Raw genomic sequence first — 27446 nt, 5'->3', positions numbered from 1 at the left:
TAATCCCGATTATATTCTTAATGCAGGGAGCCGGCCTGAATGTACAGGCCCCTTACGGCTCTAAGAGAGATCAAAAGGTCTCTCTTTGTCCTGCCACCCCTTCTTGTTAAAGTATAGACTGGCATTTGTCTCCTTCAGGGAAAAAGCACACCGGTGACCTTTTTGCCTGTTTTTCTGGTGCTGATAAGCTCATCATGCCTGAAGCCTGTTTTCATCTAATGCACTATTGATGAAACCTGTTTTCTATCTACTGTTCTAATGATCTTAATCATGTTGGGCGATAGGGTAATTAATGCTTTACTGATCTTAAGTGTGGGAATTTAAAACATCTGTAGCTCTGCACGTATGCAAACCCTCGATCTATTCTTAGTAACTCCTGTTAGCATATATATAGGCGTGGTATTCTCCAATAAAGTTGGCGGAGTCAGACGCAAGCGGACTCCGTCCCTCTCAACCCCATCTTTCTCTTTCTGAGTCTTATTTTTCCTAGGTACTCTGGTAATTGCGTTCTTGACCAGTTCGTTTGCCTGCAGGCTCCGGCACTTAAAACTCCCCTAACCCCACCACACACTGGCACCATAGCATATGCTCATTGAATCTTTAAATCAGACTTCTGGATAAAGGTCTGCTTCTAGGTAACTAGCTGTGTGATCTCGACCTTAATGTCATTGAGACTTGTGGAATTTCATTCTCTTCATCTGTATCTGACAGAATTGGCCTGAAATGATCTTCAATGCCCTCTTCTAGTCCTAAGATTCTGTCACAATTGTATGCATGAGTTTTTGACACAAGATATTTTAAGACAGGTCTGACTTAATAAACTACTCACAGATATGGATATGACCAAGTGACCTATTTATTGCAGAAGATGTCCATAAAGAGAAGGGCTCTGTCTAAGGGAGATTTACTCACTTTTTCATTAACAAAGAAGAGGACACTTCCAGACACTTTGGTTCAGAATTTAAGCTGGAAGAACAATTACAAATGGGTAATAAAAATGATTTAGAAGGCCTAGGCCTTTTTAATTATGCAGTTTCACACCTAGAAAGTGCAGATTCCAGTTCTTTTAGTAGAAAAGAGGCAGGGGGATGTTGCAGAGGGTCCCTAAATGGAGACCCAGTTTCAAGTCCAACATTGGTCACTAATTAAAGAAACAGTGCATTGCCTGTCTCTGTGCCCTTGATTTTTCAGTAATGAAAAGAGAAAAATTATCTGCCCATACCTGCAAGATGATTTGTGAGGGTCAAGCAAAACAATGCTAGATAACCCCTTTCAATAAGTACAAAGTGCTATATTCATTTGTATATGTGTGAATGGCCATGGGGCAAGAGATGACCTCTGATGACTCAGTGAGTATTTTTGGATTGCCTTTATGGCTAAACTGGATGATTTTGCAAAGTTGGTGGTTAAGATAGCTGAGCCAATCTCAGATTCTTGGTGTTTCTTAAATTTGTGAATGACTCAACAACATATAAATCTCTCCGCTTCCCAATGCAACTTCACTGGAGTTGAGGACAAAGTCTTATCAAGATATAAGCACCACAAGGTCTGGGTCCATGTCTATTTTGTTCACTGGACATAAAAGATCAAGTCAAATATCTGTTGATTACATGGAGGGGAAGCTGGATGAATGATGAGGTACCCTCCATGGCTGTGTGTCTTGCTCCTTTCCTATGTCAGTTAGGGCACAGGATTCCAGGTTGTGTTTCAGAAAACTTATACATAGTGAGACACAGGATTCTGAGATCACTTTGAAATGCCAGTGTTTGTTCATTTGTTGTCAAGTTGACATCATAACACCAAGTATCATAGAAGAGAAGCTAGAACGATTTCCCCAGAATCTTCTTATCCAGGTTAGAGTTTACCGAAGAGAGGCATTCGTGTCAGTACTGGAAGACGGAGGAGGAGAGACCATTATTTTCTGGGGACAATTGCTGCTAGATTCATGGGTAGATGTGAGATTCAGTGACTTGCTGGGGAGCTCTTGAGTACCTCTACTTTGATAAAGAGTCAGAGATAATTGGTGGGGTCGCCCTAGAGGGACTGAGTCTTGCAACACCTTCTTTTGCTTGGGTGCTCCAGGCTGAAGTTGCTGCAGTTGATTTTTTTCACCTTGGCCCACCAGCTTTTCCAGTCTTCATGTATGCTCTTAGTTCTCTATGTTAAAACCTATGTTATCTTAATACATTGGATAGCTCTTGTGTTTTCTTAATAGAAACTTGACTAGAAATAGAATCTCAAATGTTAAATTTGAGAATGGTGGCTCAGACAGTAAAGAGGTAAAGCCTACAATGTGGGAAACCCAGGTTCAATCCCTGGGTTGGGAAGATCTCCTGGAGAAGGAAATGGCAACCCACTCCAGTACTCTTGCCTGGAAAATCCCATGGACAGAAGAGCCTGGTAGGCTATAGTCCATGGGGTCGTCACAAAGAGTCAGACATGAATGAGTGACTTCACTTTCACTTTCAAGCTTCAACTAAGTGCATTTATATACATAGTTAGCACCTTGGGGGAAACCATGAGTTTTTTTTTTAACAAGGCATCTAGGTGTTATTTGGGCTTTCCTGGTGGCTCTAGTAAAGAATCCAGCTGCCAGTGGAGGAGATGCAAGAGATGTGGGTTCAATCCCTGGGGATCCTCTGGAGTAGGAAGTGGCAGTCCACTCCAGTATTCTTGCCTGGAAAAGCCCATGGACATAGGAGCCTGGTGGGCTATAATAGTGCATGGGGCTGCAAAGAGTCGGACATGACTGAGCAACTGAACAGTAGGCATTATTTAGTAAATAATTGCTCTTCAACATTCAGCAATACCTTTGAGGCCTAAGAAAGTTGATGAAGTTTTCCAAAGTGTCTTATTTTGCTCTCTTAGAAGAACTCGGTTCTAAAGGGCACAATTTCCCGGAGTGAAAAGAACAGATTGTCAACTCATATTGTCCTTAATTTAGTCTGGACTTGGTTGCTTTTTAGCCCTGCATATTTAGCAAATTCATTTAACTTCTCCTGGGCTTGGTGACTGTATCACCATGACGGGAGTCATGACGTCTATCTTATATTTCTTGAGACCCCTTGAGAATGGCATTCAGGCATCTGTACAAATGCTACTTTAGGAATGTAGTCTTTGGGGGACTCAAATGAAAATGTATGAAAGCATTGTGTATATATGTCATCATTCTCTAGACTCACATTCACATACTAGTCAAATGCAAATAAGAATGGAGATTGATAAAAGTTCAATAAAAGTAACTTGCAGAGAACTAAAGCCTTTCTACTATGCCTGAGTGTAAACATGGTGATCATATGCACACCCACCTCTAGGAGATTTAACCCAATATGGTTGTCAACAGATGAGGCAGTGACTGAGAGAGGGTGTCATATTGTGGGGCTGAGACTCCATGGAACAACTGACAAAGTCTGTATCGCTTCAGCATAGGATGGTTTTCAGACCCATAGAATGGAGGTGCAAGCTGCTCTCCACTCGGAAGGTCATTGCTGTAGTCATACTTGCTCTTTAGTATTGGGAAGGAATACATCAAATCAGCTTCCCAAAACCAATGAGATAACTTTTAATTTTCCATCCTTACTGGTAATTATGCTATCCTGAAATTATTGAATGATCATGGTTAGGATTTCACACATGTGATTTATTGAAAGTTCAGTTCAGTCCCTCAGTCGTGTCCGACCATTTGAGACCCCATAAACTGAAGCACGCCAGACCTCCCTGTCCATCACCAAATCCTGGAGTCAACCCAAAGCCATGTCCATCGAGTCGGTGATGCCATCCAGCCATCTCATCCTCTGTTGTCCCCTTCTCCTCCTGCCCCCAATCCCTCCCAGCATCAGGGTCTTTTCCAATGAGTCAACTCTTTGCATGAGGTGGCCCAAGTATTGGGGTTTCAGCTTCAGCATCAGTCCTTCCAATGAACACCCAGGACTGATCTCCCCTAGGATGGACTGGTTGGATCTCCTTGCAGTCCAAGGGACTCTCAAGAGTCTTCTCCAACACCACAGTTCAAAAGCATCAATTCTTCAGCACTCAGCTTTCTTCACAGTCCAACTCTCACATCCATACATGACCACTGGAAAAACCATAGCCTTGACTAGACGGACCTTTGTGGACAAAGTAATGTCTCTGCTTTTTAATATGCTATCTAGGTTGGTCACAACTTTCTTTCCAAGGAGTAAGTGTCTTTTAATTTCATGGCTGCAGTCACCATCTGCAGTGATTTTAGAGCCTCCCCCAAAAATAAAGTGTGCCACTGTTTCCCCATCTATTTCCCATGAAGTGATGGGACCAGATGCCATGATCTTAGTTTTCTGAATGTTGAGCTTTAAGCCAATTTTTTCACTCTCCTCTTTCACTTTCATCAAGAGGCTTTTTAATTCCTCTTCACTTTCTGCCATAAGGGTGGTGGTGTCTGCATATCTGAGATTATTGATATTTCTCCTTGCGATCTTGATTCCAGTTTGTGCTTCTTCCAGTCCAGCATTTCTCATGATGTACTCTGCATATTATTAAAAGTGGACCCTGTTAATTCATTGCAATGAGGCAAGACAGGGCAATGGACAAGAGCCAGGGGAAGACAGAAGCCCAAGGTTGGTAATGGCTGAGTGTCTGTTGGCATTGAACAGATCTTTCAACACCTGTTCCTATGAAATGTAGATACACTCTGGTTTACTTTCCTTGTGCTGACGTTATTAGATTTGCAGAACTCCTGATCCACAAACAGCACGTGTATGTGTCTGCCTCTCTTCACATGCCTCTCCATCCCTCCACCCCATCTTTCTCTTCTTCAGCATACTTGTCACAGCATATCATACTCCTGCATTATATTTTATATCAGTGACTTTGTTTTGATTTTTTCTGCATCCTTCTATAATCTATTGTAAGGGACATCTGGAGAGAGACTTTGTTCTGCCTGGGATAGTTGATGAAAGTGTGTGGGTGAATAAACATTTGAATTATTAACCTAGCGTTTTTGATGTTCTGCTTGATTCCTCAAACATTTAGGTAAAGACTGTTAAACCAACAAAAAGACATTTTCGGAAAGTTTACCAGTGGTTGGGCCCCCCCTTTATTCTCTTAAGGAAATGGAGACTCTGCCTATAGCTGTACGGGGGCCACAGTTTTTCAAAAGCAACAGATAATGGAGATTTCCTTCCTGAGAATTAGGGAGAGGAGCTGTGGGCCAAATTCTTTGCCACATCACTTCCTTGTCTGTAAAGCAGGCTGATAAATCATCTGTATGGTGCTCCATAGTTCACACAAAAGAAAGTTCAAAAATGTTTTGTTTAGCAATGAGGGTCACAGGAGTATGCTGAAATCAGTAGCTGTGTTTAAATTGCCAATGTCAGAGACAGAGGTGGCCACAGAGTATTTTCAAGGGATCCCAACTTAGCCTAAAAGGAATTGAGTCATTGGACTATGAATCTGACAAAAAATGCATTGGACTTTAATGCTAAGTTAGAATAGCAACAGAATGTTGCTGGTGAATGATATAGTTTCTATTAATAATCTAAAACTCCCAAGAATGGCATTCATGCATTTATACAAATGCTACTTTAGGAATGAGCCTTGGGGGGGACTATGATATAGTCTTCTTGCCATCCTGGAAGTACCGACAGTGTCAGGAATGGTATGTGAACAATAAACACTTGGATATGATGAAAGAATCAGAAACCTCTAAGAACCTAGAAAGAGACAGATAGAGCCAACAGGAGGGGACACACAGTTGTTCCTGGCACCCTGTCGTCAATCAGCTCAAGAGGAGAGGAGAAGAGAGCTTTGATTGGCTGGTGATGTACAAAATCAGCTTTTAAGGTGGAAACCAAGAGGTGGGAGAAAATGGTTGGAAATGAAGAAGGGAAAGTGATGATGACTTTGACAACAGCGGTGATAACAGTGATGACAAATGTGACAAAACTGAAGAAAAGAGTATTTACAACTGGTACAAAAGTCGAGCAGTTCAGAATTCTCTGAGAGCAAATAGCTGATTGCTCTGTACTTTGATGATGGTTGTGACTACTCTTTATTGAGTAGTAAAACTATGCTAAGCCCTGTACCAAGCACTTTACATGAAAGGCCACGTTCTCTTCTCCTATCCTCCTTTACATCTACTGCATTTAGATTTTCACTCCCAGCCCTTCATGATGCCAAATGCAATAGTCCGCTCTCAGTTCTTAGTTAGCTTGTTTTATCATGTGTATTTGACTCTGATGATCACCTCTTTTTTTCTAGAATACTTTTTACTTCGATTCCTAAACACTCTTCTCTCTTAGGCTTCCTCCTGCCTCATTGATCACCGCTCTTAGCCTCCTTTAGTGATGTGATTCTCCCGCTTACTAGATGTGAACATGGACAAATTAGGTAATGCCGCTGTGATTTAGTTTCCTCATTGGTAAAATGGGTACAATAATAGTACCTAATGAAGGAGTCATTGTTGAGATTAAATGAATTATTATATGCAACATATTTGTACATAGTAATTGCCATACCTGTGTTTCTATCATTTTTCTAAACTCTAAGTATTAATTTGGCCAAGGGTCAGCACTAGGATCTCTTCTCTAGCTACACTAATTACCTTGGTGATATCATCTAGATGCATGACTTTAAATACATCTAGAAACTCATGGATTATAAATTTACATTTCCAGATAGGACCTCTACCCTGAACTTTCAGTTCAGTTTTCAGTTCAACTTTCAGTTCCACACTGAACTTCTCAGTTCAGTCAGTCAGTCATGTTCAACTCTTTGTGACCCCATAGACTGCAACATGCCACGCCTCCCTGTCCATCACCAACTCCCAGAGCTTACTCAAACTCATGTCCATCGAGTCAGTGATGCCATCCAGCCATCTCATCCTCTGTCGTCCCCTTCTCCTCCTGCCTTCAATCCCTCCCAGCATCAGGGTCTTTTCCAATGAGTCAGCTCTTCACATCAGGTGGCCAAAGTATTGGAGTTTCAGCTTCAACATCAGTCCTTCCAATGAATATTCAGGACTGATTTCCTTCAGGATGGACTGGTTGGATCTCCTTGCAGTCCAAGGGACTACAGTCCAAGAATCTTCTCCAACACCACAGTTTAAAAGCATCAGTTCTGTGGCACTCAGCTTTCTTTATAGTCCAACTCTCACATCCATACATGACCACTGGAAAAACCAAAGCTTTGACTAGACAGACTTTTGTTGGCAAAGTAATGTCTCTGCTTTTTAATATGCTGTCTAGGTTGGTCATAACTTTTCTGCCAAGAAGTAAACGTCTTTTAATTTTATGGCTGTAGTCACCATCTTCAGTGATTTTGGAGCCCCAAAAAATGAAGTCTGTCACTGTTTCCACTGTTTCCCCATCTATTTGCCATGAAATGATGGGTCCAGATGCCATGATCTTAGTTTTCTGAATGTTGAGCTTTAAGCCAACATTTTCACTCTCCTCTTTCACTTTCATCAACAAAGTTTAGTTCTTTGCTTTCTGCCATAAGGGTGGTGTCATCTGCACATTTGAAGTTATTGATATTTCTCCCGGCAGTCTTGATTCTAGCTTGTGCTTCTTCCAGCCCAGCGTTTCTCATGATGTACTCTGCATATAAGTTAAATAAGCATGGTGACAATATACAACCTTGACATACTCCTTTCCCAATTTGGAACCAGTCTGTTGTTCCAAGTCCAGTTCTAACGATTCCTTCCTGACCTGCATACAGATTTCTCAAGAGGCAGGTCAGGTGGTCTGGTATTCCCATCTCTTTAAGAATTTTCCAAAGTTTGTTGTGGTCCACACAGTCAAAGGCTTTGGCATAGTCAATAAAGCAGAGATAGATGTTTTTCTGGAACTCTGTTGCTTTTTTGACAATCCAGCGGATGTTGGCAATTTGATCTCTGGTTCCTCTGCCTTTTCTAAACCCAGCTTGAACACCTGGAAGTTCACGGTTCACGTACTGTTGAAGCCGGGCTTGGAGAATTTTGAGCATTACTTTGCTAGCCTGTGAGATGAGTGCAATTGTGCGGTAGTTTGAGCATTCTTTGGCATTGCCTTTCTTTGGGATCGGAATGAAAATAGGTCTAACTTAACTATAGAAAACTCCCTGAAAAACAATGTATTATTTACAGAGTTGAAATGCTAATTTTTATTTATATAATGTATTACCTTATCACCTGAAAATAAAGTAAGTATAGTGTCCAGACATGAGGCAGGAGCTGTTCTACAGAAGTCTGCCCTTGTAAAGTCACACATGGAGAACTGTGTCCTTTCCTGTGTGCATGCATGCTAATGCTTGTCTGGCTCTTTGTGACCCCATGATCTGTAGCCCAGCAGGCTTCTCTGTCCATGGGGATCTCCAGGGAAGATTCTCCAAGGGAATCTTCCCAACCCAGGGATCAAACTCACATATAATGCCATATAAAGATAATTTGCTTCAGAGAAGGAGACTAAGATATCTTGGAAGATAATTTTAGGGAGGCATAATAACCATTTCTGAATGTTTTAAATGCTATCATAAAAGAGAAATCTTATGTTTGGTGTTTTCCAGTGTGTTAGTCAGGATTCTCCAGAGAAAAGGAACCGATGGGATATATAGAGAAAACAAGATATATTTTAAGAATTGGCTCGTATTATGATGGAAGCTGATAAGCCATAAATCTGCAGGATGAGTCAGCAAACTAAAGAACTGATACAGTTCAGGTTTGAAGGCCAGTAGCCTTGAGACTCAGGAGGAGTGGATGCTTCAATCTGAGTCTGAAAGCAGGAAAGAACTGGCAGTCCCAGTGCAAAGACAGACAGGCATGAGGAAGTCTCTCTTACTTGGTAGTGGGTCCGTGTTTTCCTTTTAATTCAGGCATTTGGCTGGCTGGGTGAGGCCCACCCACATTAGGGGGCAAGCTACTCAGAGTACCTACTTAAATGCTAATCTCATCCAAAATCAGCCTCACAGGAACACACGGAACAATGCCTGACCAATATCAGGGCATCCTATGGCCCAGCCAAGTTGACGTGTAAAATGGGTCATCATACCAGAGTGCTAGACTTGAACCCACTCAGTTCAAAGAGCACTGTTTAAGTGGCGACCACAAGCTACTCTGTATGCAAATGAGTAAGTTCTGGTAGCACAGCAGCGACCAAGCTGACGGGTAACGGAAGTGTCCAGAAGGCAGATGTGGGGTAAGAGAAGTCCTACCCGCTGAGCAGGAGGGCCTGTTCACGGAAATAGTCCCTCCTTGAGAAAGATTTCCCCTCCTACAGGGACACTTCAAGTAATTGTAAATGGCCACCTACCAGTCTTAATGCAGAGGGCTGTTAATTATATAACCTTCAAGATCTCTTTCACCCCTAAAATCCAGAACTCTATGAGTTTCTTTAATTTACTAACATTACCAATAAATTACTTTATCTGCTTGCCCAAAGGACTCGTTATAAAGTGATTCTGATTTATCAAGGACATTGGACCAATAAAAAAGTTATGAATACATGAACATATACTCACAAGAAAATATGCAATATAGGACAATTACAAGCAAAGCCTTTGAATCATTCTTACTTTATTGCTGCCTGCCAAATCATTAATTCTGATCTGAAATAACTTAAAAATAGCATCTACAACATGCTGCACACTTTCTATTCATGGATGCTAAACACCCAAAATAACAGAAGTAAATTGAACTTCATGAATGATTCATGGCTTCCCTTGCTTTATGTCCCCATTGTCAAGGAAATTAGCAGCATTGGGTATCTCCTTAGATAAATTTGATTTTGCTATATTCAGTAGACTACTTAATGAAAATGAATATTTCACATTTATGTTCATAGAAATGTTAATGAATTTTAGTGCCTGTAGCTTTTTTGATCTGCAGAGTGGTGGGTGTAGGAAGAAGGGAATCTTTCCTGAATTAATTTATTCCCTTTTCCAGGCTGCTTTTCTGAAACTGTGGAAAAGCAGTCTTTCTGAAAACTCTCTGATCTTTAAAAGTTAGAAAATAAAAAGGGTGGGAAGTGGACTTCCTTTTATGAAAATTGGTTTCACAATCAACTTGTCTATAAAGTTAGCCTTATAGCTCTTCACTTCTACCCTATAGACCATTTATTTTCCTTGCATAGCTAAGTAGTTATGTAGATAGATGAAGAGATCTCAGATTTAGAATTAGATTTTCATAAGTTTCTTCTTGATGCTCTGATGGATGACTATTTTGCTTCCAACTTCCTTAGAGGAAGTCAAAATACAGTGCATTGTTTTGTCTAAAGGTTTTAGGTATTAACCAAACATTTAAAGACACAATTTTGAATGGAACTTTGATCTAGAACTGAACACCCATGCTAAACCAAAGGCTTTGGTTCACTTAGAATCCAAACTTGAAAATAATAACTGCTGATATTTACTGACTATACATTATGGATCAGGCACTTAACAGAAATTTCCTATAGAATATTCACCAAAACCCTATTGCTTTACTCCATTTTATAGAGAAGGAAATCAAAGGACCATGGTAGTTACTCGCCCAGGTCACAAAACTGCAGTGGTCCAAAAGGAATTTAAACTCAAGCAATCTGACTTGAACCTCTAAGATTTACCAGCTACCCCCCCCCACCCCACCCCATAGTGTCCTCAGAACAGAACAATGAAATAACAATTTTTGTGTTCTTCTTCTAACTTCCAAAATGTGAGAGTTGGGTGATTTGGGAATATGCTATATCTGAATGCAAAGCAGCCACCTGAGAACAAAGCAGGCTTTAATTGGTCCTTCCCCTCTCTACTGAATCAGTCTAAACTCAGTTCCTTGTGAGCATTTATTTTCTGAGATTTCTGCCAATGAAATGGAATGCTGATATATAATTTAAGAACAACTCTTATTTTACCAGGTCACTTCTACAATTGCAATAGATCATACAATAGTCAGATCCTCTCTCTTCCAAATGGCTACAGATACTCTTCCCAAAATCCTGTTAGGCTTGACTGACTACACTTCAGTGTCAATATCCACGTTTAAATCGCTTTATTCTTAAGATCAAAGATTTTATAAGGGAGGTTTTTTAAAACTACTGCTACTAAGACCCCACCCCAGACCAATAACATCAGAATTTATAGAAGGTAAGCCCTTCTGCCAGCACTTTTTAAACTCCCCAGGTGATTTTAATTTTAATTTTCCCCAAGTATAACAGTCACTGCTTTAAAGCTGTCATGCTTTACATATTTGCTTTTCTCTTTTTCTTTCACCATCGCTTCTAGTAGACCCAGTCTAAATGGGAAACAGAATGGAAACATAGAAATGAAAGAAGAAAGTACAGCAAGGAACAGAAAATAGCACAATTTCTTTCAAAGAAAAAAAATCACTGAAATGATCAAAGGAAACAATTTAAACTTTTCTTTCCTTTATTCCCTCAGGCATAAGGCTCCAATATTTTTCTTTCAAAGTATGTGCCTTAAAATGAATAGGTAGACCAGTAGACCGTGCCTTTCACTGGAATGAAGTGCTTCCATCAGATTTTCAAATCCATGTAATAATAAGCTATTGCAAGACGCTACTCTATTTTAAAAGCCCTGATATATATATACCACATGTTGATACGAATGCAATCACTGAAACTTTAATTTGTATTATGATGCTGTGGTAAATGGAATTGTCTACTTGGGAAAGAGATGCATGGGCATCACCTGTTTTCATAACATTATCAATCATGTCAAAAGATAAGCTACAACACTTCACAATTTACTCTTGAATGAATACATAGCAACAGGTTATACAGAAATAGTTTTAGTTTTGTCCTTTATTTTATCCTTTTAATCAGGTGAAAGGTTTTTTAAAATTCTGTAGTGCTTTAAAATTTTCAAAAGTTTCACATACATGATTTCAGATAACCTCATAGTAACCCTCCTTGCCTCCCCCCTACATTGCCCCTCTTCCTGTCCTCTCCCACTGGTGGCCGCTAGTTTGTTCTCCGTATCTGTGTGGCTGCTTCTTTTTTGAATTATTCACTAGTTTGTTGTACTTTTTTAGATTTTACATGATAAGCAATATCATATGGTGATTTTTACAGGAACAGTTTTAACAAACCAAAATTGAGCAAAGTCTATTTCTTTCAAACTTAAAAAATGAAATAACAAGTTTGGTGTTCATCTTCCTCTCCCACACCCCGTCTCACAGGCGCTGACTGTCCTCATTTGATTGTGTGAACAAGCACATTTGTCACAGAGCACTAACTAGATGACTGCATTGATTCCAAATAGTCTGTGTTCCCAAGTACTGAGAGTATGTAAACCTACAGTTCAGACAAGCCATCTCACTGAGTGGAGCCAAAAGGCTGCCTGCTCTTACCTTAAAAACTATCAGAGTGGAAACCCATCTGTTGTCTGATATGCTCCCTGAGGTGCTTGTCAAATGGCCATGCCTTTACAGGGATCTTGTTAAGATGCATTCTGGTTTAATGAGCTTGGGCTGAGGCCTGAGGGTCTGCATTTCTAACATGTTCCCAGGTAATGCTAGAGCTACTGGCTTATGGACCACACTTTGAGCAGTAGGAATCTGCAGTAAATTAAAAAAAAAAAAAAAGATGTGGTACATATATACAATGGAATATTACAGTCATAAAAAGGAATGAAATTGTGCCATTTGCAAAGACATAAATGGACCTAGAGACTGTCATACAGTGAAATAAGTCAGAAAGTGAAAAACAAATATCATATAATGTTGCTTATATGTGGGATCTGGAGAAAGGGTACACATGAACTTATTTGCAAAGCAGAAACAGAGATATCAGTATAGAGAGCAAACTATGGATACCCAGAGAGGAAGGGGAGGCGGACTAATCGGGAAATTGGGAGTGACATATATACACATCGCGCGTGTGCTAAGTCACTTCAACCGTGTCCGGCTCTCTTCGACCCCATGGACTGTAGCCCTCCAAGCTCCTCTGTCTGTGGGATTCTCCAGGCAAGAATACTGGAGTGGTTGCCATGCCCTCCTTCAGGGGATCTTCCTGACCTGGGGATTGAACCCTCCTCAATCTTCTTTCCCAGTCCGTTTGCTGAAATTTACTGAAATTTAAATAATTAGCCATTGTGACAGTGGCTCAGCACTTAATTCAAGAGTTTTAAGTTTTCAATTAACTGAGGCAGAAGAGCCACCTCACATGACCCGAATAATTCCCATACACTGGAGTCTGCACAGCTGAGTTGCTGGTAGTCACCCTGGGCATGTAACATTCCTGGCTGACTCTTTAATATACGGAAGATCCCCAGATATAACAGGTCATTAGTACTTTTAAGCCCACATTAAAAATAAAATTTGTTGAAGATTTTTTTTCACTTAGGATTTAATTTTAATGAAGGAAAAAATGATGAAAACTATTCTATTTGATTTTCATTTCTGCAAACTAGAGGTTTTCATGGAAGGAGCATATAGTTATGCCTTCACTATCTAGAGATCTGAGATTTAACCAGTCATTCTGAGGAACCCAAGTTTGCTAGACTTTATTTTAGTTATTTTGATGCAAACTTTTCCCATTAGAGAGTTCTAAAATCATTTATTCTTTTCTGATGATTCGGGGTCATAACTGATTATCTTTTATGATGTGCTGAAGCTCTAACTTCATTTCAGGAAAAAGGAGGTATAAGGACTTGCAGTTTGATCCTCACCATGACCTTAATTTAAGACCTACATTTTTGTGTCTTCCTTGATGGTGTGATGAGGGCACCTTTCTACATAATTAGTGTCAATAAAAAAAGTACATCTTTAGTCAATTAGGTGTATTTTTACAGCTCAAAAAGGTGTTTTCCTTGCAGAGTTCTCATTTTAGGTAACACAGCCTCTTCATTAGGGATCAGTAATAGCTCTTTGTGAATCATTCATTTCAAAGTCTCAGCCATTATCTAGGTCCTCAGCGTCACCCCTTCACCACTTCCTTCATCCTGACGGCCACAGTGATGCGTTCTGAGGTCATCTGCATTCACACACTGTCCACTTACTGAGTTACACAGGTTTGTTTACGTTTAATACCCTATTCTCACTGGCGCTGCCATGATTTTTTCTCTTCCTCTTTGAATTTTTACATGCTCTATATGCCAAAACAGTACATTGGTTTTAGAGGGAAGGTACTTTGCATAATTGTCATCTGACTGTAGAGGGGAAGTTTTAGGAAGTGTCTCCCCAAAGAAATGTAAAATAATACTCTCCCAACTGTCCTACTGATTATTTACTTCAAAACTGTAACAGCACAGTCAGAGGGCCAAGCCCGAGTTTGGTAAAATTTCAGTTTCCTAACCAGCATGTAGGGTTATAATAAAATTAAATTTTCTTCCTAGGTCACATGAAGTTTAGGAAGAAGTATCCTGCTACTGTGATACCTGGTCATAGTTACTCTTCTTCTTCTTTTTTTTTTTTTTTGGTAATTATTTTATTATTATTTTTTCCATTTATTTTTATTAGTTGGAAGCTAATTACTTTACCATATTGTAGTGGTTTTTGTCATACATTGACATGAATCAGCCATGGATTTACATGTGTTCCCCATCCCTATCCCCCCTCCCGCCTCCCTCCCCACCCCATCCCTCTGGGTCTTCCCAGGGCACCAGCCCCGAGCACTTGTCTCATGCATCCAACCCGGGCTGGTGATCTGTTTTACCCTTGGTAGTATATTTGTTTCAATGCTGTTCTCTCAGAACATCCCACCCTCGCCTTCTCCCATTTGAAGTGAATCTTATGCATATACACTATTTAAAATTCCATATTTTGCTCCACTTGGGGCTGAACTATAATAATAATCAAAGGATAATAATAACTGAATACTATAATGATTGCTACTACTACTAATAAGACTAGAAGTGCTAGGATATAAAGCAGAGAGTGCTGAGACATGATGCCTCAGATACCGCACGCACCTGCCAAAATTTAGACCATGAAGAGAGCAGCCCACCTGGGCCAGGGTGAGCCGTATGTTGAGTGCACTGGGGGCGTGAATGCACACAGAAGGTTAAACATGACGAAGACGACATGGAACACCAGCTCTGAGACTTACATATCGGCCCCAAAATTCACACGAGAAGCATCTTTTTTGTGAAACGTTCTTTCTTAGACAGTAAAGATCTACCCTTATAAGTGAATGATCTTCTCTGAATCAAAATTCTAAGAAAATGGAAGCATGGACTTGCCATCCACTGAATTGAGGACGGCATCAGGTAAAGCCCGGAAAAGTTTTTAGACATTCTAAATAGACTTCTAGGTGGAAATAATCAAGTTTACAATTGAAAGTCTCAGTCTAAAGTTCAGGGGAAAAACCAAAGGAGAAAAGGAAAGATATACCCATTTGAATGCAGAGTTCCAAAGAATAGCAAGGAGAAACAAGAAAGCCTTCCCCAGTGATCATTGCAAAGAAACAGAGGAAAACAAGAGAATGCGAAAGACTAGAGATCTCTTCAAGAAAATTTGAGATACCAAGGGAACATTTCATGCAAAGATGGGCACAATAAAGGACCTATTATCTTAACAGAGATAGACCATTCTTTCAAGTAGTTTTGAGAAAAAGGAAGTAGGAGATTGGGAAAAGCTTAAGGGGAGTGGGGAAGGTGGAGTAGCATGTTTTGTGAGTTTTCAGCTTGTGTTTTAAGCTGAACAAAGAGGTGGCAGACAGGGTGAGGCTGAGGATCTGAAGCGTCAGGGGTGGAGGTGTGTATTAACTGGGGAAAGTCACCTACCAGAGAAGGAAGGAAGAAATTAAAGTCCCGAGTACAGGGGCCAGGATCCGTCCGTAAAAGAAAGAGGAATACCTCTTCCTCTTAAATACAGGGGCCTAACTTAGAATGGTGAGGATACAAGGACATTTAGAGAAAAGGGTGAGTCTGCCGAGAGATTTCAGACCTGAAACGGCTTCTACTTGGGGTGGGAGGGCAGGCAGTGAGAGTTGGCACCGTCTGCTGGCAGAGGGTGGGGTTAGGGCTGATTTTCTTCAACAGTTGTTGCCAGAAATACATTGCAAAAGGCATTAGACCCTTCATGACTGTTCTCCCGAAGCCTTTCTATATTTCCATCTGGCTTCAAACCTTCATGTGGTAGCTTTATTGATTTCAAATTCCAAATCCTCCTAATACTAAATTCTTTTATTTTCTCCATGTGCCATTAACTCATTTTGTAGCATCCCAGGGCTATGAAGCATCCCAGGGCTATGAGCTCATTAATGTACTCCAAGTTCAAATAAAATTTAAATTTAACAAGGCTTTATGGCTTTCCTAATTTTACTCAATTAGATGACATTAAAGAAAAACAAAACATCTTTAATTTGTCTCAAAGGACCTAACCAAGGAAAACATTTCCTCATCTTTGTGATTGTAATGGAAGAAAATACGAACTAGTAAATGTTGTAAGGTAGGTAAAATTTCTACTCTATTGGTCATAAAAATATGATTAATTCAGTCTTACACTGGTGAAATGTCTATTTTATCATTCATGTTCCCCAACTGACACTAGACCCTTTCATTTGTTATCACTTTAAAGCTCAGTCAGGACTACAAGACCATAAACTAGAGAATACAAGATCTACAGCTAGGTTATTCGTCTCTTTGTCCTAAAGTCTGGGCTTCTTCTGGCTTAGGCCCCTGAAATATCAGAAGAAAGCAGCATTTTTGTTGCTCAGTTGCTAAGTCGTGTCTGACTTTTTGCAACCCGATGGACTCCAGCACATCAGGTTTCCCTGCCCTTCACTATCTCCTGGAGATTGCTCAAATTAATGTATATGAGATGATAACCACCCACTTCTCTTACCCCCAATCTTTCCCAGCACCAGGGTCTTTTCCATTGACTCAACTCTGCGCATAAGGTGGCCAAAGTTGGAGCTTCAGCTTCACCATCAGTCCTTCCAGTGAATATTCAGGGTTGATTTCCTTTAGGATTGGCTGGTGTGATCTTGCAGTCCAAGGGACTCTCAAGAGTCTTCTCTAGCAGCACAGCTCGAAAGCATCAATTCTTGGTGCTCAGCTTTCTTTTCAGTCCAACTCTCACATCCGTACATGACTACTGGAAAAACCATAGCTTTGACTATTTGAACCTTTGTTGGCAAAGTGATATCTCTGATTTTTAATATGCTGTCTAGATTTGTCATAGCTTTTCTTCCAAGGAGTAAGCAGCGTCTTTTAATTTCACGACTGCAGTCACCATCTGCAGTGATTTATTTTGGCAAGTAGAAGCTTCAAACTGAATGGTTTATCTGTGTTAGTAGTCTTGATCACACCTTTTGTAATGCAGTGAGTGAATTAATAAATGGAACACATTGGGAAGTGAAGAAAACTAAAGATAACAGAAAATGATTTGTCAAAGAAGCTAATATAAAATAAGTAGATTTTAATATTCAAGGAAAAATATTTAGGGACCAATAACAAGTATCCCACTTTTCTAGCAGTAGACTTAATAAGCAAAACAAATCACTTATGACTTCTAAGAAGGAATTATTAATTCTTTACTTAGCTTCATGATGCACTAACCCATATGAAAAATTAAGTACAAGAGGCCACATAAATTATGATGAGCTGAACTTCCAATTAAGGTATTGATATATCCAGTAAAGATACTGAAATTCACACTCATTATACCCTCAACTTCACATGAAGACATTAAGTTGTTAAAAAAAAAAAGAAACAGTAAAGAAGCCTAACAAACCATCAGGAAAAATAAACAGTGAAGCAACAATGCCTCCATTTAACATTCACCTATTATCTTAATGAGTAATCTATTTTTCCTATAAGTCACTACATAAAAACTTGTCCCTCTGATTTTTCCCATATATCATTCAAAGGAGACATGAATAATGTATGGGATATCTAAGAATATAAGGAATCATTATCATTGATACTAATTAATGACTTTTTTGATACTTAATGATACTAAAAAATGACAATGTTACATTTTTAAAAAATGAATAAAGTTCTGTTATGGTCTTCATAAAATGACAATTCAGGGAGATCTGTTTCAGTAAATAATGCAGCACCTATTTCTTCCTGAAGAGCTGAAAACCAGATGATGGATTCAGCATCTATTAACGCTCAGTATACACCGACTACATGCTGACGGCAGGAACAAGCGAGGCTCATCTGGACTCTGTATTATTGCCACATGGTACCTTGTCGCTGGGAGTTATTCCTCTTAAGATCTCTTTATATTGGTTTATCTATTGCTAAAAAGAGATACATTTCAAGGAAAGTATGGGAGCTAAGCAATGTTGTCATTTGAGGCTTTTAGTTTTTTTGGGGGATAACACCAATGGAATCAGGAGTACTTGGTTTCCTGAATCCACAGACTATGCTTTCTCCACAGCTGCAATCACTTGACCCTTGACCAAAGAGCTAAATTCTGTTTCAGCTTCTGGAATCGACTTTAACTTTTATAATTTTGACCCGTCTTTGGTTGATTTAGCTCCCTCAATCTAACTGAGAGTGGTTCTGACTGGTGCTATACTTCTAATCATTGATGTTCTGCTTCCTTGCTCAGCTGTTAATTGCAGGATTCTATTGTAGAGAATAGATTACCTGGATTTGAATTTCCATTTCACCACTATTCTTGCCTTATGACCTTGGGGAAGTTATTTGACATCTCTAAAACTCACATTATCTCTCAAATGTTGTTAGAGATAGACCTTTATTCATTAAGATAATAGGTCTATCTTCTGCCATGGAGGTGTTAGATTAACACCTAGCTTTTGCCTGGAAAATAGAATGCAGTTCCCTGTTTTTTGCCCTTTCTCCCAAGTTCCTGACTCCATAGATCCCCTCATGACACAAATTCTTACTGACTGAATTACTTCTTTGCTTTAGGTAAACATCTTCAGGGACTAGAGTTCTATGACCTGCTGTTGGATCACTTTATGATGGGCGCACTCTGCCCACACGGTCCTATGTGTGTATATTTAATTTTACTGAAGTACAATTGATTCACAATGCTGACTTCGCTTCTGCTGTAGAGCAAAGTGAACCAGTTATACACATACACGTGTCTGCTCTTTTTTTTAAGATTCCGTCTCCATGAAGGTCATCACAGAGCACTGAGCAGGGCTCCTCGAGCTGTCCAGCAGGTCCTTACTAGTTATCTATTTTACACATAGTGGTCTGTATCTGTCAATCCCAGCCTTTCAATTTATCCCTAACCTTCTTTTGCCCTTGGTAAGCTTAAGCTTTTCATTTTTTTTAACATCTGTGACTCTATTTCTGTTTTTTTCTTTTCTATTTGTTAATTTAAATATTAAAAATTTGTTTACAAAGTTGTGTTGGTTTCGGCCATCATGCCTGCTAAGTCGCTTCAGTCGTGTCCGACTCTTTGCGAACTGTATAGACTGTAGTCCACCAGGCTTCTCTGTCCATGGGATTCTCCAGGTCAGAATACTGGAGTGGGTTACCATGCCCTCCCCCAGAGGATCTTCCCTACCCAAGGATCGAACCTGCCTCTTGCGTCTCCTGCATTGGCAGAGGGTTCTTTACCACTAGCGCCACCTGGGAAGCCGGGTTTCTGCCATACAGCAATGCAAACGAGCCACAGTTATATACACCTGCCCGCCCTCCGTCGCCTCCGGCCCCTTCCCACGCCCCATCCCTCCACATCGTCACCAGCACTAGACTGGGCTCCCTGTGCCACGCGGCAGCTTCTCACAAGCTACCCGTCTTACGCCTGACAGTGTGTGTATGCTGATGCCACTTTCTCCACTGGTCCCACTCTCTCCCTCCCCACCGTGTCCTAAATCCGTTCTCTACACCTGCATCTCCATTCCTTCCCTGTAAATAGGTCCATCAATACTAATTTTTTTAGATTTCACATATATGTGTTAATATCCATATTTGTTTTTCTTTTTCTGACTTACTTCACTCTGTACAACAGGCTCTAGCTTCATCCACCTCACTAGAACTGACTCAAATTCTTTCTTTTTATGGCTGAGTGTATATGTATATAATTCCATTGTATATATCTACTACACCTTCTTTATCCATTCATCTATCAAGAGACATCTAGGTTGCTTGCATGTCCTTTCTATTGTAAATAGTGTTGCTACGAACATTGGGGTACATGTGTCTTTTTTGATTATGGTTTTCTCAGGTATATATGCCCAATAGTGGGGTTGCTGGGTCATATGGTAGATTATTCTTGAGTTTTTTAAGGAATCTTCATACTGTTCTCCAAATGGCTGTATCACTTCACATTCCCACCAACAGTGTAGGAGGGTTCCCTTTTATCTACATCTTCTCTAGCATTTATTGTTTGTAGATTTTTTTGATGATGGTAATTCTGTACAATCCTATATATTAACCGATTTTCAGGTCCCAGTTACCATGCCTCATCCATCTACCCAGACAACTGATTGCATCTTACTGAGTTGCCTCAATGATTATAATATGCCTGGGTCACTACTTATTGCCTGACATCATATCTTATGATAACTTCAGACTCTCTGATTGTTTGGGCCTCCCCAATCCTTGCCACACAAAAGTTATGGTTAATTCTGCTTCATTTATAGTTTTGGTTTGGCTTGTTGTATGATATGATAAATGGTCCTAAAAGCAATCTATTTTCTAAATAGAAATAAAGGACATTGCCTACTTAAAGAAAAATGTAAACTTTTAATAATAGAAAGACTCAATATGCATTATAAAATAAACTTTTTTGGGAAAGAATGTTGATAACTTTAGCACTTGCAATTTATCCACAGAATCAATTCCAGTACTTGTCAAAATTCTTTGCTTCTTTAAGTGCATGCTGTAAACATAAGATGTTAGAATTTTAACATATTGCCATATCCTAATGTGGTCCAGCAGAAGCAAAGGTAAAAAAATCACCATCAGTGGAAGGAGACTGAGGGTAAAAGGCTACCTATATAAATGAGCATCTTTCTCTTTCCATGTCAGTTCCAAGAACTAACGAGTTACTTGCTTAGCGAAAGTTCTGTCTTATTTGTAAAACATTATTAGCCAATAACAAATGACTGGGTTTATATTTCGTTCCTATAGTTTGAATTTGCTTGTCATTGGCATTTAAACCAAAAGTCACTATTAATGCTTTCATATATTAACACCTTTCAGCCAACATATTTATATATTTAAAAATTAGAATATTAATTAAAGAATAGCTGATGAATGTTATTCATTCCAGATTCTAGGGGTAATAGATCAATGTTTACATCTGAATCTATATCTACATAAACATTCTTTATCTAGTTATATGTCTGTATTCAGTAAAACTAGAAAATGAATGTAATTACTCAATAGTCAGACAATGGTGAATACAGTTATTGTTCAATAATACTAGAGGATCACCTGGAATTTTCCCATTTTTCTTTACCATTTTGAAGTTTAGATTTGGAAAGCATTTTTTTTTTTTTGGAAAGCATTTTAAATGATCTAAATAAATATCTGTCTATTCTTACATTACATTAAGTAGTATTACAATGCTCTGAATTACCTACTGCACTTTCTCTGCCCTTGAAAACCAGGAAATGGCCTTGGCCGTGTATTCATAACAAATGGGATCAAATGTCTGCGTGTTGATGACTGAGAAACAATGAAACAAAGATAATCAATCAGATTAAATCTTAGTGACTAAAATATTCTAACTGTTAATCAATGAAAAACAGCCCAAGAGGACAAACCTAAACTACAAGCCACAAGATGAGAAATGGACAATACCATTTATCATCTCATTCTTCCATGAAGAAAGACTTTACCATAGTGTTTTTCTAGACAACAATTTACAGTCCTTCAGGCAGAGAGACTATAGAACCAAAGACAATCTCACAAAGTCTTTTCAAACTAAATATTTCCCCTCTCTTAATGTAGCTTGGGTATTGGAAGGTCTTGGAAGAAACTTGATTCTGAGAAGGAGAAAGCATGAATTTATAAATTGTCCAGCTAAAAGGAGTGGACTTTCCTTAATGATTCAAAAAGATAACTGCCAATATAGAGGAAAATGTTACTAGACTGTGAACCCTCTGAAAAGTTGGCAGGCAGCTGAAAATGTCACGGTGCCAATTACTCAGTACAAGGTTGCACTTAATTAGGTCAAGCAAACATCCCTCTTTTTTGTCCCACTGTCCAAGTCAACTCACAACTTTCAATCTCCAGGGTGCAGTTTTGTTCATCCAGAGGGTATCTTCGTAGATCCATCATACACGCAGCTGTGGTTGTGATCCTGTCAGGGTGAGAGAGAGAAAAGAACGTTGTAAAGATGGTGACTCTCATTTCCAGGCTTTCTAACCCTGAGTCATGCCTACTAGATGGCATCAACACTCTGATTAAAAATTTTAAAGACGGCAATGCTACTTTCTTAATTTGTTCCACCCTCTCCCTCCCATTCTGTGTCCAAAAGTCCACTCTCTAAATCTGCATCTCCTTTCATTCCCTGGGATAGGTTCATCAGTACCATTTTTCTAGATTTCATATATATGCTAGTAGAAGTTTCCATATAACACAGGAAGCCCAGCCTGGTGATTTGTCACAACCTAGAGGGGTGGGATGAGGATGGGGTGGGAGGGAGGCTCAACAGGCAGGAGATCTCTCTCTCTCTCTGTATGTGTGTGTATGTATATATATATATATATATATATATAGTTAGGACTGATTTGTGTTGTTGTATGGCAGAAACCAACACAGCATTGTAAAGCAATTATCCTCCAATTAAAAATTAAAAAAAGAAATGTAGTAAAATGATCTGAAAAAATAAAAGTAAATAAAAGATAAAAGTTGAAGACAGGCAGATTGAATTTGAGTCTTTCTTTGCTGCTCACTAGCTATGTGAGGTTGGGCTAGTTAATATATCTCCAGGAGCCTCAGTCCACCCATAAATAAAAAACCTACTGCATAGAATGGCTGTGAGGATTAAAAGAGATAGTGGGTACGAAGCTCTTAGCCCAGTGCTTCATACTTAGTAAGTGCCCCATGAAGGATGGCCGTTATCATAGCTATAAATTATCCCACAGCCCTTCCTATTTTCACTAGCATCCTAGCAATGTCTTTGTCAATATCTGCAGCAAGGCTGGCTTTACAAGGAGGAGAACATCTATCTATGTTATGCATCAAAGCCTACCTCTCTCTCCTGCTACAACCTAATGATAAAACAGCAAAAGCAACAAAAACAACAAAATTTGTCCTTCATGACTTTTAAGGCCTCGCACTCCCCGCTATTAGAGAGATTTGTTAGATTCGTCTCCGAGTCCCTGGCCCACAGCATAAAGCCAGTAAAGAAATACCATCCTAGTGCTTACACCCTACTTACCAACTACAGTTTGGCTTATGTATTTATGCAAACCCAGGGATCCTGACTCGAGATATCCTACCTGGGCTTCCACGATCCCTCCATTTTCTTATGGCCGGGCTGGTTTCGTGGACTTGCTGAGTGTTTGAGAGGAACTTAAATCTTATGGCTAGTCCATTCACACAAACATTTGATATCGCTTTGGGATTGACAAGATACTTTTCTTAAAAAAGCGAATTATCTTGTCCTCTTTCACAAAATAATGTGTAATAATAATTTTTTTTTAAATTCAAAATTCAAATTTAGTAATAAGCTTCCTTTGTACCTTAAGGCCCAGGAGCTACAGCATTGGAAACTTCCCAAATATAAATAGAAGTCCAACGATATCTTCTTGTGGGGGAACTTTTTTGTTAGAAGACTACTGCACACCCTGTTCTGAACCTAGCTTGTTTTCATTGATGACGGATTTTGGATTTGGTTCTATATTAGTAAATAATAAGCCATTTGTGAAAAATTCACTACAATGTATTGAGTTGTATGGAAATACCATCATTTATTTTCCTCATCACCCTCTAGTGGGTATTTATGTTACTTAATATTATTTACTTTTATAAATAAAGATGCTCTGAATATACTGGTATAGTCTACAATACTTGAGTATGTTGACCTGCTATTTCCAGAAAGGGAATCATGCATTTTAAATTTTGCAACATTGCTGCCATCAACAGTGTATGTAAATTTGACAAAGTTTTTTTCATACCTATGCTTTGTGAAGTTGTCAAGGCAAGTTATTGTTTTGGTGATTTGTGTTAAACTAACAGGCACCTTCTTCCTAAAAACAGTATTAGTATTAGGCATAAACCTTAGACCTTCCTAATTTTTCTTTGGGTTTCTTTGTGAAAGTTAAAAGTAAAGATCTCTTTTTAAACTTCTCTTAGATAAGATGTTGGTCAGTTAATCAGATTTATTTGAGTATTAGGCAAGAGTAAAAGGAATTTTAAAGTTTAATTTAAAGAATTTCAAATGTTCTACAAAAGTTTAAAGATTGGTTGTATTCTAGAATTAACACATAAAAGGGTTTTACTAGATTACTTTTAGGGCTTCCCTGGTAGCTCAGACGGTAAAGCGTCTGCCTACAGTGCAGAAGACCTGGGTTCGATCCCTGGGTCGGGAAGATCCCCTGGAGAAGGAAATGGCAACCCACTCCAGTATCTTTGCCTGGAAAATCCCATGGACTGAGGAGCCTGGTAGGCTCCCGGTAGGCTCCATGGGGTCGCAAAGAGTTGGACACGACTGAGCGACTTCACTTCACTTAGATTACTTTTTGCTTTCTGCTCCCGTAATCATGTGACTTGATTGATTTTTCTTATTTCACAATATATCATGAATAGCTTTCATTGTCTGAAAGTACAATTGCACCACATTCTTTTTTTGGTCTGCATAGTGGGGGCTTCCCCGGTGGCTCAGATGGTAGAGAATCTGGCTGCAATGCAGAAAACCGGGGTTTGATCCCTGGGGCAGGAAGATCCCCTGGAGGAGGAAATGGCAACCCATTCCAGTATTCTTGCTTGGAGAATTCCGTGGACAGAGGAGCCTGGGGGATATAGTTTATGGGGCTGCAAAGAGTTGGACACAACTGAGAAACTAACATTAAGTATTTCAAACATCCTCAATAAGACAACACAATAAATATTTAAAAGCACTTAAAAACATCATCTCTCTACCATATTCTTTGTTTAACTGTTGTTTATGAATACAAAGGATTGTGAAAATGTGAATGTTCTCTAGGAATTACTAAAGTGCGGCCATCGTTATGATCCTATGACTTAGCCAATTATTTTCAACCAGGAATTATTTGTACCAACAGGGTACATTTGACAACATCTGGAGACAGCTTTGATTTTCAGGCTTGGGGTGGAGGGTTGATACTGGTATCCAGCAGGGGTATGACCAGGGATGCAGCTAAACATCCCACAGCGCACAGTACCTCCCCGACAATTAACCATGATCTGTTCAAAATGTTGGTCATGCCACAGTGGAAAAACCCTGCTCCAATGGTGCTTTCAAACATTTTTCCTCTAAGGAGACTTTTAACAAAATGGAAACTTACAGAGAACCTCAATATATAAAATACAAATGAAATAAGTGAAAGCCATATGTTGTTAATGCAGATTTATTATATAAGTTCAAATGTTGACATCTATCTTAATGTGAGCACACATGAAAGCAGGAATTATGAGAATTATGGCCTTCAATCTTCCTCAGCATCAGTTATTTCTGTTTTTTATTTTATTTGTGTGGTTTTGAGAAAATCCTTACAAATATGGAAACACTTGCCTCTAAAACCTTACATGACCAGTCATGGGCTACCCTGAATTCGGAGAAAAAAATATCCATTTGCTTTGTAACCACCTCTATAATCAATGACACCTTTGCAAATGTTTTAGATACATTCATAGGTGGTTGATCTCTGATAGATACTTAGCAACTGATAGAGAGGGTGGATGAACTGAGAAAGCAGCATTGACATATATACAGTGTCATGTGTAAAACAGGGAGCTCGGGCAAAGCTACTGCACGTCACAAGGAGCCCAGCCTGGTGCTCTGTGATGATGACGAGGGGCTGGGACGGGAGGAAGGGAAGGGGGCTCAAGAGGGAGGGCAGATGCACATGTGCATATATGGTTTGTGGTGTTGTGTGCAGAAACCAGCACAATATTGTAAAGCAAGTTTCCACCAATTACAAAAAAATGGAAACTTTACTTGGTGTCCCCTGCTCCACGTAAATGAACCTGGCAGCACAGGCTGATATTATGATGGCCTTGGCTGCATTAAAACATGGCATAGGACACATTATAGTGTACGTGCTTATAGTTTAAAATAAATATAATATTTAAGTAAAATTGAAATAAGATATGTGTGGAACAAAGCAACTTTGGGGATACTTAAGAACACTGCATGAACCCCTTTGTCAGCTTTTCTAACTTAACTGACCTCACTTTTCAACATGTCATATGGTTAGTTTACCACATCATATCAACATCGGGACATGCTGAACCACTGATTCACACATTGTAAGGCTGGGGAGGTTTTACAAAACAATTTGAAAAGCTAACAAAGCATTGTCGGTAAAATGAATAACATGTCTCATGCTTATGGGTGCTACAGTTGTGAGTAATAAAAAAATGGCTTTTGGAAAGCATAATGGAATTGACCATTGCTATCTGTCATGATCAATCCATTCAGCTATCAATAAATATGAGAAATTTTTGATATCACATAGGAAATCTGTATACCACTCCAGAACTCTGCCTATAACCTGATGATTTTTCAGCTGTGATTGCTTGGGTGAGTTCATTTCTCCTGCCCCAAATCCTGTTAAGATACCAGAGAACTGAGTCATCACAATTCAGAAAGAGAGGTGATCAAGGCAGCTTCCGGAATGCTAACTGTGCAAAATTCCAGACTTTCTCTACAGAGCATGGACATTAGTGAAACAACTTCCTTCTTTGAATCTACATGTTCCAAATTTTGAATTCTCAAGAGGATTTCACTGGCTCAACTTGGATTATGTGCCAACACTCCCTAAATTATTGTTAAGGACAAGAAAGAAAGTGAGGCACAAACAAATATCGTCACCAGGGACCAATAAGGGTCTCTCACCTAAGAAGAGAGGAATTACTAAAACTCAGACAGGACCCCTATACAAGCAGGTACTCATAAATTCATGTTGTGACCCACAGAAATTTATGCCACAGAACGTCGGTCTCTGCTAATTTAAGAGCTTGGTGTCTCTAGATTTTGTAATACATATGGCTAAGTGAGTTGACTATCCTGAGCTCTCTGTGAGAAAAATTACTCAGCAAGAATTCTCAGGAGCATCAACAAAATGATGTCATTTCGTTGGGCAGAGTGCTGTCCCGCTCTTGTCTTCTGGGTGTGAGGCAACAATGAACATCTTGAAGAATGACTGTTCTCTTTGTTTCCATTTGTTTGCGGTTGCTCAGCAGTGGTTAAGTCACCTCTACAACTAATTAACACATCCTCATGGAAATGTTCCCAACATTGTGGCTGAAGCAGTCTGATATTAAAAGTCTTCTATGGAGTTAAAGGTGCCAAAGATCACAAAACTGGATAGGTTGAGGGCTTCGAAACTGAAGCATTTAAAATTTTTTTTTAAATGTTCACACTCAATCATTCATTCTCAGTGTGTGAAGATATAACTATTGGCTATCAGCAAATGAAAGTACAATAGGGT

At 39.3% G+C, this 27446-nt stretch overlaps 1 protein-coding gene across 1 annotated transcript in view; it reads right to left on the bottom strand.

The window, feature by feature from the left end:
* The window catches only part of GABRB1 (gamma-aminobutyric acid type A receptor subunit beta1), a 430249-nt gene that overhangs the window by 86128 nt on the left and 316675 nt on the right, over nucleotides 1-27446 (bottom strand). Inside the window, exon 5 of the mRNA XM_061164681.1 lies at nucleotides 22044-22126. Within this exon, the coding sequence (XP_061020664.1) occupies nucleotides 22044-22126 (83 nt within the window). The remainder of the gene's footprint in view (nucleotides 1-22043; nucleotides 22127-27446) is intronic.

The sequence above is a fragment of the Dama dama genome, chromosome 17 (genome assembly GCF_033118175.1).
Source record: "Dama dama isolate Ldn47 chromosome 17, ASM3311817v1, whole genome shotgun sequence".
Lineage (NCBI taxonomy): Eukaryota > Metazoa > Chordata > Mammalia > Artiodactyla > Cervidae > Dama > Dama dama.
The sequence above is the reverse complement of the archived record's forward strand: the minus strand, read 5'-3'. Positions and strand labels throughout refer to the sequence as shown.